The 14,982-nt window shown below is 37.2% G+C and overlaps 1 protein-coding gene across 7 annotated transcripts in view; it reads left to right on the plus strand.

Moving 5' to 3' along the window:
• Positions 1–14,982, plus strand: part of TTC29 (tetratricopeptide repeat domain 29) — a 674,033-nt gene that overhangs the window by 510,562 nt on the left and 148,489 nt on the right. For 6 of the 7 annotated variants that reach the window (XM_053901209.1, XM_053901211.1, XM_053901208.1 and 3 more), the window contains one exon: positions 14,686–14,898. The exons of the other annotated variant lie outside the window; for it this stretch is intronic. In XM_053901209.1, the coding sequence (XP_053757184.1) occupies positions 14,686–14,898 (213 nt within the window). The remainder of the gene's footprint in view (positions 1–14,685; positions 14,899–14,982) is intronic. 7 annotated transcript variants of the gene reach the window in all.

Raw genomic sequence — 14,982 nt, forward strand, 5'->3', positions numbered from 1 at the left:
CTTGTGACCTTGCACTTACTAGTTGGCTGAGTGAATCTGGGTAAGGTATTCAATTATTGTGGATCTTGCCTTCCTCACCTCTAACCTGAGGCCTTGGGAGCACGTGCTCTTTGCTCTTCACTACCAGCTCTGATTTCTATGGCTGCTTAAATGGCTATTGAAAGATCAGTCCTTAAAAAGTCTGTGTGTCAACTTCTTTACTTATTAAGGAAAGAAAAATGTCAGCTTATGAAATGGAGATAGAGCCTAATGTTAACTCTGTTTGTGCCACTCCTCATTATCTTAAAAAAAAAAAATGTAGCTCTTGAGAGAATTGTTCTCTGAATTAAATGAGATCAGTAGAGCGCCTGGTGTTCTGCTTGTCACCTAGGCCTACATAAATGCTGCTTCTCTTTTCACATTCTCTTCTCACTTCCAGAACGCTCATATCATTTACAGTAGGCTGGGGAGAATTACAGCACTGTTCAGGCTCTGTATCAGGTCAACCAGCAGCAATTCCAGTGAGTCCCCAGTTAAAAGTGGAGAGCACTCAGCTAGGCCAGTTCAGAAGCCAGGAGAAGCCCAAGCAAGAAGATTCATGCTGGTGAATGGCTGACACTTCCAACTTGCTGCCTCTCCTCTTCTCTTCCCCTGGGCATCTCCTTCATCTCATCTCACTCTTTCTGCAGCAATCTGCATTTTATCTCAGTCCTCTCATCTTGTGCTCCACCATTGATGTTCTCCATGTTCTACTGTAGACAATGATGCAAATCTACCACAAAGCACTTTTTGTGGAAAACTTCTCTTTATCCTTCCTTGGGCTTGTATTTAAAAACAACAACAACAACAACAACAACAACAAAAGCCACCTGCCTCACTTTTGTTCAGGACTTTCTTGATCTCTTCATTCAGAATATTTAACATATACAGAGAGGGGAGGTCTTCCTCCATTAATAGCATCCTCATTGCCTTTCGAAATGGTAGGATCACTTTTGTGTGTACCTTAGGTACTTAGAGCCTATCCTCTTGGTCTGAGGAACTTGAAGGTTTTTTCCTGCTTGTACCTGTTGTTTCACTTGGAGGCCAGGCTACTGTATGTAAATGAGGGAGCACTGAAGAGAGTAGTTTGGGTGGGGAATAGAAGGGCAGAACTGTTTTCCTGTGATTCCTTTTTCCTAAGCATTTATAATTCCTAAATGTTGATGTGTAAGAAGGCATATTATAAGGGAGGCACTAAGGGTCAAGAAAACGTTCCATGGAGTAACAGGTGGATATGGATTTTGATGAGGTTTTGGGGGTGACAGTGGGGTTCATGGGGTCCGGAGCCCACGGCCAAGAAAGAATTCTTGAAGACATCTTTGGTGCAAAAAGGTGATTTTATTGAAGCACTGGGACAAGACCCTTGGGCAGGAAGAGCTGCCCTGGGACCAGGAGGAGAGACTGGTTATATACTATGGGGTTGGGGGGAAGTAAAGTCCAGGGGAAGTTTCTAGTGAGATTTTCATATGCTAAAGAAGACTCAAAGGAGACTGGAGGCCTAGCTATTGTCAAGCTAAGGTTGTTTTTCCCTCTAGCAAAGCATTAACATTAAGACAGTAAGGCGTTCCTAGAGAAATGTTTTACTCTGCCAGCCTCAAGTATTTGTCAATAGGCTTCAGAGTATAAGGAAATTTAGTTCTGTCATTTTCTTCTGCCTTTGTTTCCCACATCACTATGGAGGGGTGATGGAGACTTAGGTCCTGTAGGACTAGGATCTCTATCAGTTAACCATTTGTTTTTCCCCTTTCCTTTGTTTTTGGGCAGCCACAGGTATCCCATCTAGGAGTAGGGGGAAGGGTGTTTGTGGCCTGTCAGCTTGCCTTATGCTCCCTCATCAGATTTAATAAGTTGTAAATAGCCCTCAATTATTTGGACTATTGAAATAGTCCAAACATAATGTTCAATTCTTGAAGATGAATAAATTTTAGAGCCATGTTGGATCTTAGAAGTCATCTAGTTCAGACCCTAATTCACGAGAGGAAGAAGCTGAATAGAATAATTAAATAGTTTTGCCACAGCCACCTACTGTGTTAATAATAGCAGATGCTATACTTGGATGTAGAGCTCCATATCTGTGTCAGTTCTCCTTCCTCCTCCTTATCATACTGGATAGAAATACACACACAAACTACCCTTGTAATGTATGGTTCTTCAAACTGATTTATTGGCAACATTTAGACAGACATAGACTAAATAAAATGTATCTACAATGTACGTATTGGCAGTAACAGGTAGAAAGGTGTGTTAGTAGATCTATATGAAATTCTTCTTCTCATGCATGAGGTAGGTAATATTACTCCCATTTCTGATTTGCAGAAATTAGGATACTGAGAAGTTACATGACAACTAAAGCCAAGACAGGAGGCTATATATTTGGATTTTACGCTCAACATTCTCCTCACTACCCCACACTGTCTCCCTATACAAAGACTTTCTCAACAGGGACCTCACGAAGTTGACCTTGTGGATTTATTTTTTCTTGATTTATTTTTATTAAGGTTACAATAAGAAAAGACTTCTGAAATAAAACTGGCCCTGACAAAATTACAAATAAAAAAATTGTATCTCCTTTTTTATGTCTTCTGTCATTAGTCAACCTCTCCAACCATTTGCCTTCATGGTCCATTGCCCAGCCCTACCTTGACCAAGATTCTCATGTGTTCAGTGAGAATCCCATTCCATCAGTGGATACTAGTGACATGACCCCCTCAAGACTTAATCTTCACTATCATTTTAACCTATCAAGATTATGCATATAAAAGATGATTCTGTAAAAATTAAATTCATGTAGGCTAATACCATAGAGAAGGCCTTCAAATATGGAAAGCAAAATGGAAGAGAAAACAATCAGTGAACTGAATGTTGAGCAGGCAGATTTGGGTGACTTTATAACAAAGCTTTTTGTTATATGTTGAAATCCATGTGTGAATTAGGCTGTTCAATAATTGTGGGTGGAATACCTTAAAACAGGGAAAACTAGAACCAGGGGGAGGATTTAAAAGGCATTAAGACTGTTGAGAGGAATGGGCTGATATATTAGCTACATTAGAGCTTACATTATAGCTTACATTAGAATAAATGTAAAGGAAGAATGACTTCCAGACACTACAGAGGAGAGAGCATCAATATTCAAATATAGGGCAGGGATTTGGAGAAAGGAGGGGAAAAATGACCTTATATGCAATATATATAACAGTATATATAGCAGCTATATTCTATGTAAAGTGTATATTAATTGGTAAAAACAAATGTTAAGACAAGTGTAATATGGATAATTTATCAAAGAGGAAATATGATATGCAATGGATATATAGGAAAATAACCAAAAAATTGGTTTCTCAAAAAACCAATTTGAATAATTGTGAAATGCCATTTAACACTTATTAAAATACAAAAAAAAAAAAGATCATGATTCTTCAAAGTAATTCTTATGTACATGATAAGGTACATCATTTAAATGGGTTCTGGAAAATAATATGGCAATGCATAGCAACAATAAAATTTGCCATCTCTTTTTCTCTATTAATGACAATTCTAGAAATTTTTTAAAAATTTAAAGATAGAATAATGAAAGTGTTAATTAAACCTCATTTATAATGGAGAAACAATCTACGTATACAAGCAATAAGCAGATGATTAAAGTATACATCCCCCCCTTGAAAAAATATGTAGTCGTTTTAAATGCTATTATGAAAATATGTAATATGGAAAGTAGTTCCATTAAAATAATTTAGATAGTAGAAAAATTATATTTTTCTCTTTACCAGTGTGTAAAAATTATACATGGATATAGAAAAGGAGTAGAATGAAACTTGACCAAAATAAAACATTTTGATTGATTAATGATGTTATTGTTAGTAAATTTCAGATTTTTCCTTGTAGCATTTCACACTAATATAATATTTAGACCCTTAAAATAAGTAAAACATATATTGCATTACATTGCATTGTATCTTTCGCTGAATATCACTTTTGTGTTTTAATTACATTTTCAACATTGCTTTTGTATTTCGGGTCAGTGTTAGGATCACTAATCATCCTGGTTTGCCTTGGGTATGAGGGAGTTCCCTGCACTGAAGACTTTCAGTGCTTCAACCAGAAAAATCCCAGGCAAACCTGAATCAACTGGTCACCCTAAATATAGTGAAGTTTAAAATTTTCTTTTGTCTTTCTAAACCTAGCATTTGTCTCACAATAGTGAGATAATAACATCTTTGTTATTTGCTATTAATAGATTTTGACAGGCCTAATATGGTTCTTTTGGGTTTTAAATGCTTGTATTTTCTATTTAAATTGCTATCATATTTTAAAATTTGTAACAACAATCCCTCCATTATATACAGAATGCTGTAAGAGAAAATAGCACTTGAAGCAACAAAGGGCATCTCGTTCAATGTTTATCTTTGAAAATAGATTCATTGGTGGGCACTATGGATATTTTGTAGGGAAAAAAAAAACAAGCAAAAATAACTCCAGCAAAATTTCCCAGTGGCCGCTGCCTGTGTATGACCAAAGTTCTGTGTTGGTTCTCCCACTGGGCTCTCTAAGTCCTAGCATACTTCCCTATCTACTTACATCTTCAGTTTAACTACACAAGTTCATTGGAGCATTTTTTCCTCTTAATAGTTAAAAAAAAATAAGTCCTATTTGTTTGTTTCCCTCTGCTTTTAAACTACTTGTAAATTTACATCTTAGAAGTCCCTTGGGAGGGAACTTTTCCAAAAAGATACTTTGGAAGACTGACCAAATTATTCTATTCAGGTTTCCTAGTAACTATATGAAGTAAAGCCAACCCAGAAAGTGCGAAGTATGAACTCTGATTACTCCAGCATAGCCTCCCCCACTAAGGCTTTCGGGTTGACTGCAAGTCTATTGATAGCATTTTCCTGTTATTCTCTGCTTGGTTGTAATTCTTACTACTTCTACCACTGCATTTTTGGAGTATATTCCAAGAATGGCTTTAAAAAATGGGCACTAGCATACACTTTCAAAGGTACCTCTGACTAGATCAGTGTTAGAAACTGAGTCACTTTATATTTGAATAAAAGTGAATTTAATAATTAAAGTGTTTTTTTTTCAGAAGTTAAGTGAATTAGCATTGCTATTTCTATATAAATTAATTGTCACTTTTCAGGGCATGTCAGTTTATTCTCCATCTACTGTGTGTACATGTTCATAAGACCTTATAGTATTTAATGAAGAGATCCTTTTTAAGTATTGATAGCCACAAGAAAATTATACCATGTTTGATCTGTGTTAAAGAATCAAAGTCCAAGATCTTTGAATGGAACTTAGAATAAAAATGTAATTAGGTTACATCCCTGAAGTCTGATATATCTTTAAACAAGACTGCAAATGAAACTTTATTAGAGCTTCAAATGAATTATTTCATTGCCTTTTTTTTTAAATTCATTTTCTTCCCCTTCTCTTTCATGTCTGTGTTACTGACATTGCTGCTGTATTTTACCTATCTTTTTCAGGGTGTTTTAATTATTTACTGCTTAACGAGCAGCACAGAGAGGAAGCCTCATTCAGAGGTACCTGCTCTGCAGCACGTTTTTCTTTTTCAAAGCTTTGCAAGGGGGTCTTGAGTAGCTGCACCAAGCCCACAGTTCTTGCCACACTGAATAAACTGTTCTGGAGGCAGTATTTCCTCTGTCTGAGAAGAGGCACTGCCCTAGAAACATCTCTTCAGAGGCCTCACTGACCAAGGGTGAAAGAGGTATTGGATGAAAGTTGGATGAAGTGTGCTGTTTCACTGGTGCCTTGAGTGGCTCTTAATATTGAAGGAGTGACACTGTGCCGTCATATTTAGTTTTAAAGCATTCCATGTAGCAGACTCATCCAGCTTCCCTCCCAATGGTAAGTCTGAAAAAAAAAAAAACAAAACGTAAAAGGGCATGAAAACTTACTGGATATCTACGAGGCACCAGGCACCCTGCATGGCACCGCAGCTGTTTTCATGCCCTTTACAACCACTCCCTGAGGCTGGCATTGCTATCCTTGTTTCAGAGCACTTATTGGTGGGAAGGGTCCAGTTATATCATGGTATTGAGGCTCAAACCTTGGTCTCTGCCTTTAAGGTCAAACGTTGGACAGAGTTTCTAAAAAGGGGTCACTGGTTGGGGCGCCTGGGTGGCTCAGTCAGTTAAGCGTCCGACTTCGGCTTAGGTCATGATCTCACAGTTGGTGAGTTCGAGCCCCGCGTTGGGCTGTATGCTGACAGTTCAGAGCCTGGGGCCTGCTTCCGATTCTGTGTCTCCCTGTTTCTCTCTGCCCCTTTCCCACTCATGCTCTGTCTCTCTGTCAAAAATAAACATTTAAAATAAATAAAAATGAATAAAAATAAAAATAAAAAGGGCTCAGTTGAGCAAGTGAAGCCACTGTGGGCTTTGGGCATCAGCTCTGCTGCATACTTGGTGTGTGGGTTGAGGAAAAGAAACACTGAGGCTCATTTCCCTCATCTCTAAAGATAGTAATACATATATGTATGGCAGCTACTGTCATGCTAGGCACATGGTGAGTGTGCAACTAACATTGCTTTTCTCCCTCCAGACTCACTTAAATAGATTATTTTCAGTTTGTTTGGTTTTTGTAGTATCCCAGATAGCACATGCTTATTATCAATCAAAACAGTGGTGTGTTAGGGGAAAGTTAATGCTCCCCTCACTCACTTCTATCTTCTCTAAGTTCATTAGTACTGGTACTTTGGTATATGTGCTTCCATACTTTGCTCCTCGCCCATATAAACATATGTACCTAATCAGAATGTGGTTTGCTTAAAATCATGAACAGTATATAATTCAAGTAAGAATTACATTGTTGATTAAGTCCAGCACAGTATGATTCATTAGTTGATCTAATATCAATACTGTCTTTATTTCTTCTCAGACTTTTAGGCTTGTCAATGCTTTTTACTTAATATTTTAAGATGGGGTGGCAACGATTAAAGTAAAACAATTTATTACACGAGGGAAATGGTCAACTTTGTAAGCTCTACAATGGCTAGTAGTTACTCGTATTGTTTATACATTAGAGAAGTGTTTTACATTTTTAAAAATTATTCCTGTAATTTTGAGACTTATAATTATTTAAGAACAAAGATGCCTAATGCTTAATCTTTAGAAACTACAAAACTTTGATAGAAACCAGTTATTTGAGGTTTATTACATCATAAAGCCGTCAAGCTTGTGTACCATTTCCATCACTGACCACAATTCACCTATCTAAAATCATAAACAACAATAACTAATATCAATTCCTTAAGAATATTTTAGAAGCACAGGATAACCTTCTGGATTTTAAAAATTAACATAGTCATATTGCCAATATCACGGATAGACCCTCTGTGAGTTTCTCCCACACCTGTCTTGCTGTCTTCCTGGGATCCCTTTCATTGTCTGGTTTAGTGACCCATAGTTTTTAATGGGGATATGGTAGCATTCCTATCATGTCCATCTGAAATCTTTGTTCAAAATGATAAAGGAGATTTTCCATTTTTTTTTAAATAGCCTCTCACATATCTTCTAGGTATCCCAAAGTAGCTACTCAAAAGTTATGGGCACATTTTCTTCCTGGTTTATTAGGGATGTTGTTGAGTTACAGAACAAAATCTTTGTTTTCCAGCTTTCTATTTTGCAGTGGTATGCAGTGGGTTATAGTCAGAACAAATCTCCTCTGACAAGAGATAAACCCTTGCAAAGTGATAGTTTCCACTGGGAAGTGTGACAAGCCCTTAACTATTTCAGCATGTATAGTGCCATTATAATTATCATAATTGAATGTAAAAACCTAAAGATGATATAAATTGTTCATGCAGTTAAACTGAAATGGAAAGCAATGTCTTTTGTTTTTACAAAAGAGCAATAACATTTTTCTCTTTTTGCTACTGTTCAATATTGCTCCTAGCAGATTTTATGTCTACATTGTATGGAATAGTAACTTAATGCCAAAGATGTCCAGTAGCTCCAGATTAAAATGTAATATAATATACATAAAGCTTTATTGTTCCTTTAGGTTGTTGTTTTAAGCTAAAGTGGAATATTTCCCTAAATTCCTCAACAAATGTGCCCAATTTACAACTAAATATGCTTAAGACTTATACCAGTGCTGCTGAAGAAATAAGCCTTATGGACCTGTCAAATGATTTTCATGCAATTGTTTCTGTAGCATTATTTTTACTGGCAAATGTACAAGTTGATAGAAAAGGAAATAATTAGCTACTTTCAGAATTGCTGATGCATGGAACTAAAGAAGCCCAGTCTGTGCATCTTAGAGATTGTGACATTTTAAATTACCTGAATAATACCGGGAGCCATCTTTGGACGTAATTAACACCTTGCCTAATTACTGTCAGGTCTAGACAGAGTCACACTTTATTTATGAAATATTATTTTATTCAAACTTGCTTTCACCCTTATTATATTGCAAAGTTTAGATTTGTGTGCTGTTTTCTTAAGTGGAGCAACTTCTTTTTTTTTTTTTCTTTTTTCTTTTCCCTCCCCCTTCAAGTAATCAATGCACTGCTGAATGAGTTCATTTTAATGCACTCAATCATGCCTCTAATGTTCGTAGCTTACGGGCGCAAGCATCAGTAATGCAGGAATGTTATATGGCTTTAGTTTGGGCCATTTCATAAAATATTCATGGAATCAAAAATGTGCATCAAAATAGCGGCTGGGAGAATTACATTTATGTTCCTGCTTTTATGGCAGCTTCACATTTAAACCCATTTGTGTTAATATCTAGTCAATCTTCCTACTTTAAAAAAAAACTAAAATGGGAGAGATCATATACATTCTCTTTTGCTTAATATTTGTTCTAGACATCTGCTGTGATACCACAAATATCTATAAACTTTCAGAGATGTTGTGAGGGAAGAGGGGTAAGCAACAATTTGGATAATACCCAAATATATAAAATCTAATTTTCTGTACATAGCGTTTGTCTTCACATCCTACCAAGCATTTTGCAGTTTACCACATTGTTTGGGTTTTGTTTGTATTTTTAAATAAATGGATGGATTTCTTGTTTGTGTGGGCTCTAGGTAAAGTGAGACTCCTTTGTAACAGTTTTATTTTAAGAGTGTACTTTCCTTTAGGTGAAAAACTATAAACACATACCAACCTCCTTATTGTTTATGTAGATGTCATGTAATTGTTTAAAAAAAACAACAATAACAACTGAGTCTTAGGATATTTCTATCCATACCTGGACACTCTCGTTTTAAACATTTGTTCAGTGTATCTCCTAAGTGTTTCCTGATAGTACTTCATATGATTGAGTAAACTGATTACTAACGGTATTAGTAGAGGACCATTTGATTTCCTCTAACCAAACATTTTGGCTCCATGTTCTTCCTTGATTCACTTGAAATATTAGTGAACTCTCTAGAGTTTTGCTTAGCATAAAACCATGCATTCCATGCACTTAGTTGAGCGCTAGTTGTCTTCCTTATTGAGGTTACTTCTGTGATCTCTGTTACACACGACGATAATGAAGATTTGCTGGAACATGAGAAAGCTCACGTACCCCCAAAGACCTTTCACATCGATGACTCTTCCTGAGGGCTTCTCGTTTGTCTCCTGCTTTCAGTTAACTTTTACTTTTGTGGTACCTTGGTGCAGTCCTTCTTCTCCCTGCCCTCTTCTTCATTGGAAAATAATGTTACCACTTGATAAATCCAGTTGTCTAGACACTTGTCCTTCTGCAAGATTGGTTGTAAGATCTGGAAATCTCAGCTGGTTCTGATGTTTTAAAGTTTATATGGTAACAAAAGGTAGACTGTATATGAACACTTTAAAGAAGTTACAAAGAGATGAGCGAAGAAACTGGTTCATGATCTTCATTTATTTTTATGTTTTGCTTTGTTGAAGTGACCACCATCATGATAGCCCTATATAATATTTCTCTCAAGTACATTAAATTTAATTTTTTTCAGATAAAACAGGATGCATTGTCTTCATAAATATCTAGTCTTTTTTTTAATGTTTATTTTTTTGAGAGACAGAGAGAGAGAGGAGAGAATGAGTGGGGGAGGGGCAGAGAGAAAGAGGGAGACACAGAATGTGAAGCAAGCCCCAGGCTCTGAGCTGGCAGCACAGAGCCTGACATGGAGCTGGAACTCAGGAACTGTGAGATCATGACATGAGCCAAAGTTGGAAGCTTAAGTGACTGAGCCACCTAGGTGCCCCTATCCAGTCTTAATATTAATATTGGTCTTTACCCAGAAAGCAAGAAAATCTTTAAAATCCTATTCACAGTTGAAAATATAAATTAAATGGAAATGTTTCCATTGTTAATCATGCTTAAAGGGGAATACTTGCATATTTAAATTACTATGCCCCCTTCATAGTATAGACTCTATTTTAACATTTTAAAATCAAATGTACCATATTATAGTATGCACTTGAAAATTCTGACCAGCCTTTAGAAATTGTAGCCAAGTCTTTTGTGTGCTTATGGTAATTTGGATCAAATCCTTACTGGCTTATTTACTGGTCTGTTTACCACCAAATAACTTTAGAAATGCATCTCTACATCTGAGAAGGACTGGAAAACTCTACTTTCTCTGTTTAGGCACTTTGGTTTAAAACAGAATTCCCAGTGATCTCATCTGTGGCAAAGTGGTTAAAAAAGAGGAAGTGAATCTATGAATAGCTAGATGTGGCCACAGCTAAGTCTGGGCCACTCTAGGAATTCCAGGTGCTCCATGGATATCACCACATGGTTTATGGGACAGATGGGAATTTAGATAAAGGATGCATAGCTGCTTATACATCAAACTCCTTCAGAAAAAACAATCAGAAGTACATCAGGGTCTAAGATCTGTTCTTTTATGTTAGAGATTACCTGCAATTGCCTGAATGGAGTCAAAGAATTATAGAAATGGAAGAAACGAGAAATCATATAAACCCTAACATTGTTTTTAACTTGAGAGATTTATATCCAGAAAATATAACTTACTCTACCCAAGTCTCCCAACTCTTGGTTTGGTGACTAGCACCTAATATGGTGAGCCAAGTGGTATGGGTTTTTGATGATTCTGGGTGTAAATCCAAAATACCACTTTTTAGCTATTTGAGTCATTTAACCTTTGTGAACCTCAGTTACCTCTTAGTGTAAAAGCAATAATCGTAATTACTTCATTAGTTTTTGGAAGGTTAAATAAGATAGTGTATGGAGAAAAAAAAATCTTCCATCTTGATGAGGACCCAGTAGGGCTTCAGGAAAGTGTACCTTCCTGCTCTCTTTCACTCGAGCATCTTGGACCAGGCTCCTTCATCATGGGAGACTATAAGTTTATTCTTCTGAGAGTTGAACCTTGGCCAATAATCATGACCTAAGTAGTACACTGATATGAGGCCTCAAATCTTCAGCAAAAATCAAACTCAACCTCATTCCGAGGTTGCCTGCCATAGTAACCAACTGAAACAAATGTCCCCCAGGCCCCCTTTACTTCATTTCTGCTTAGACAGCCTGTCCAGGATGCTGAATAGTGCCAATAACATAGACAGGAGTCTGACTGTTATGGAATACAAAGACATAGCCCCCACCTTTTCTCCACTCTTCCTTACCTTCACCCCCTCTCCATTTCCTCCATCTCTCCTTTCCCTACTTTCTACCCTTCCCCCCCTCCCCCTGCCTCTTCTTTCTGCTCCCTTGTAGATGAAATCTTAGACGTGGCCATCAGTTCTTAGAATTCTATTTACATCTTTATGCCTCATTTGCATCTCGTTGTAATTAGTTGAGTTATCCAGTGCTTCACCTCCTGGCTGTCCTCCTGGAATTCTTAGTGAATCTGTTATTTTATAACACAACTTTGGATCCTCTTTCCATCTGGTTACTGTGTGTAACCACAGATGCCATTAGGTCCTTGCTAGCCTCCTTACAGTCCCAATTTTTTTTCTGGAACTATCTGGTTTACTCACAGTTTCCTGTATCTATCTTTCCCTATTCACATGGCCAAAGAGAAATATGTACCTGTACTTTATGAGTAGATGGAAGCTGGATAGAAAAAAAAAAAAAAAGAACAACTCTGATATACATCTTTCTAGGAATACAGAGCTACACTTTACAGGCAGAAATATAGTTAACAGAGGAAACATAACACACATATATGTCAGTGCTCCATTTGAGTTAAAAAAAAAAAAAGATGGTCATGGGTATTTGGAGAAAGGTGTTTCTGGTGAGAGGTGCTATAGGAGAGACATGAGAAACTGCCTGCTCTTGTGGGAAGTAAGAGAAAAATCGTTGGTTAGATGTGAGGAGAGATTAGAGCAATGAACTTGAACTTTGAGTATTTGCATCAAAATGAAAAAGGATTGGACATTATTTTAAAAATAGCTTTTATCAGGGGCACCTGGGTGGCTCAGTTGGTTAACTGTCTGACTTCGGCTCAGGTCATGATCTGGCAGTATGTGAGTTCGAGCCCTGCATCGGGCTCTGTGCTGACAGCTCAGAGCCTGGAACCTGCTTAGGATTCTGTGTCTCCTCCTCTTTCTGCCCCTTCCATGCTCATGCTCTGTCTCTCTCTCTATCTCTCAATAATGAATAAACGTTAAAAAAATTTTAAAAATAGCTTTTATCATATATTTTATTACAAAATAAACATATTTTGATGATAGAAACATTAGAAAATGCCAATAATCAGAAAGGATAAAGAAACCATCCATTACCCACAAAATACTGATAATGCCTTGTAAATATTTTCTGATGTTTTCCAGTATTATCACAAACACCTATACATGTGATGAGATGCTTTCCTATAGTATCATGTTTATGGCTTAGTAGTCTTTTACCATGTGAAAATTTCATAATACAAGTTGCTAAACATCTCTGCCATACACATTCCCCTCTCTCTGTATGTATCTTTGCTGACATGCCCTCCTTCTACACGGTGCAACAGGGGCTCAGACTGGGCATGTCTTTACTCCTTTTTTTTACAGATTATTTGCTGATTGCCCACCTCTGTTGTATTTCTTTGTGAATGTCATTCTTATTTATGTGTGTATTCTTTATTACTTAAGTACTAATTTTGATAGCAAATTCAGGGCAGAAATAGGGGGACATTATATGCAGGAGTCATGGCAGTGGCTTCAGTATCCTGTATTATCTAACCTGTGATATCTAGTAAAACCTAAGTTAAGAAACTATATTGAGCCTGATAAGACCTGCATTGGCTAATTTAATTAGCCATGGCAATATTGTTAATAAAGACTCAACTGCATCTTTTGCAGGGAGAGTAAGCTATACTTAGAGAATACTCTCTGTCAGCTATTGAACATGCATTGATTCATTTCTCACAATAACACTTTGAATAGTTACATCATCATCCTATTTTGCAGAAGAATTAAACTCTAGCACAAAGAGGGTAGTAATTAGCCTGAGGCTAAACAGCAAAAAGGGTAAAGCTGGGATAGGAACTCAGTTTGGCTGCTTGTAACCTGCACCCCCTCTTAAACACTACTGTTGGAATGCCTACATACAAGTACCTTTCCAGCTAATTTCAATTTGGGTGGCTCCAATACCATAAGAGTATTTGGACTCCAAGATATTGTGAGGATTTTCACAAGGCAATTCGCATGTAAAATACAATTGATCCACAGCGTGGAACCGCAAACTACCCTTCCAGAGGTATGCTTGTTCCTATTTCAAGGAGCAAAATGACTTGTAACTTATGGAAGTTAATTTGGAGTTTTGGCTTTGAGAAGAAATATTTTGAACTGTGTTATAAAATTTAATCCAGAAATGCAGTTAAGTGGTATTTTAATTATGAAAAACTAAATGGAATATACAAATGCCTCTATAATAATTGAATTTGAAATTTGTAACAGACACATCCTTACTCAAGATACCTGAATTCTTCCTGGGAATGAAGCAGATGCTGTCTGTTGAAAAAGTAGTGCAGGAAAGTGGTTGAGAATATGGGCTCTGGAATCGGACTGCCTGGATAGATTACCCCACTAAATATGCAATCATGGACAAGATTCTTTTTTCAGAAAAGTTTATTTATTTATTTTGAGAGAGAGAGAGAGAGAGAGCACAAGCAGGGGAGGAACAGAGAAGGAGGAAGAGAGAGAATCCCAAGCAGGCCACGCATGGTTAGTGCACAGTCCATTGTGGAGCTTAAACTCACAAACCATGAGATCATGACCTGAGCTGAAGTCAAGAGTGGGACACTTAACCGACTGAGCCACCCAGGCACCCCCATGGGCAAAATTCTTAACCTCACTTTCTCTTCTGTTAAGTGGAATCATAACAATCCCTATTTCACAGGAGTGTTTTGAAGATTAAATGAGAAATTCATATAAAGCACATAGTACATTACCTTGCATCAGTAATGTTAAGTAAAGGTTAGCTAATACCATTGCTATTAGTAATTACTACTGGGTTTTCACACCGTTTCTAAACATGTGTAATCCTAGTCAATTTCTGCACGCCAAAATACATCCCTCCAGCAGATGTTCATCCAAAATCATTGCTGAATCTGAGGTCCAAATTGGGAGAGCTCCTTTCCCAGCCTACATCCTCTTCATCCTTAGAAATTCGTAACTGTATTCCATGGTTTCTACTTCCCTTTCATTGTAACACATAAGATATATACAAAATTTTTGAAAATATGTTCTGGCCTGTGGTTTGTATTTATGAATGGCTTTTATTCTTCAGGTCAGCTTCTGGAAGCTGCTGAGCATTATGAAGCATTCCATCAATTGACGCAAGGGCGGATATGGAAGGATGAGACAGGCCGCTTTCTCAACTTGTTGGCCTGTGAGAGTCTCCTGAGGACTTACAGATTACTCTCAGACAAAATGCTAGAAAATAAAGAATACAAACAGGCCATCAGAATTCTAATAAAAGCTTCTGAAATAGCCAAAGAAGGTGGGTGGAAAAGAACACTCTCACATTGCTTCCTTTAATGGGCAGGCGCTGCTTGTCCCAAGAGTGAAGTAAAAATCGTCAAGT

This window comes from Panthera pardus, unplaced genomic scaffold, assembly GCF_024362965.1.
Source record: "Panthera pardus isolate Hobbes unplaced genomic scaffold, ASM2436296v1 HiC_scaffold_13, whole genome shotgun sequence".
In the NCBI taxonomy this organism is placed as follows: Eukaryota; Metazoa; Chordata; class Mammalia; order Carnivora; family Felidae; genus Panthera; species Panthera pardus.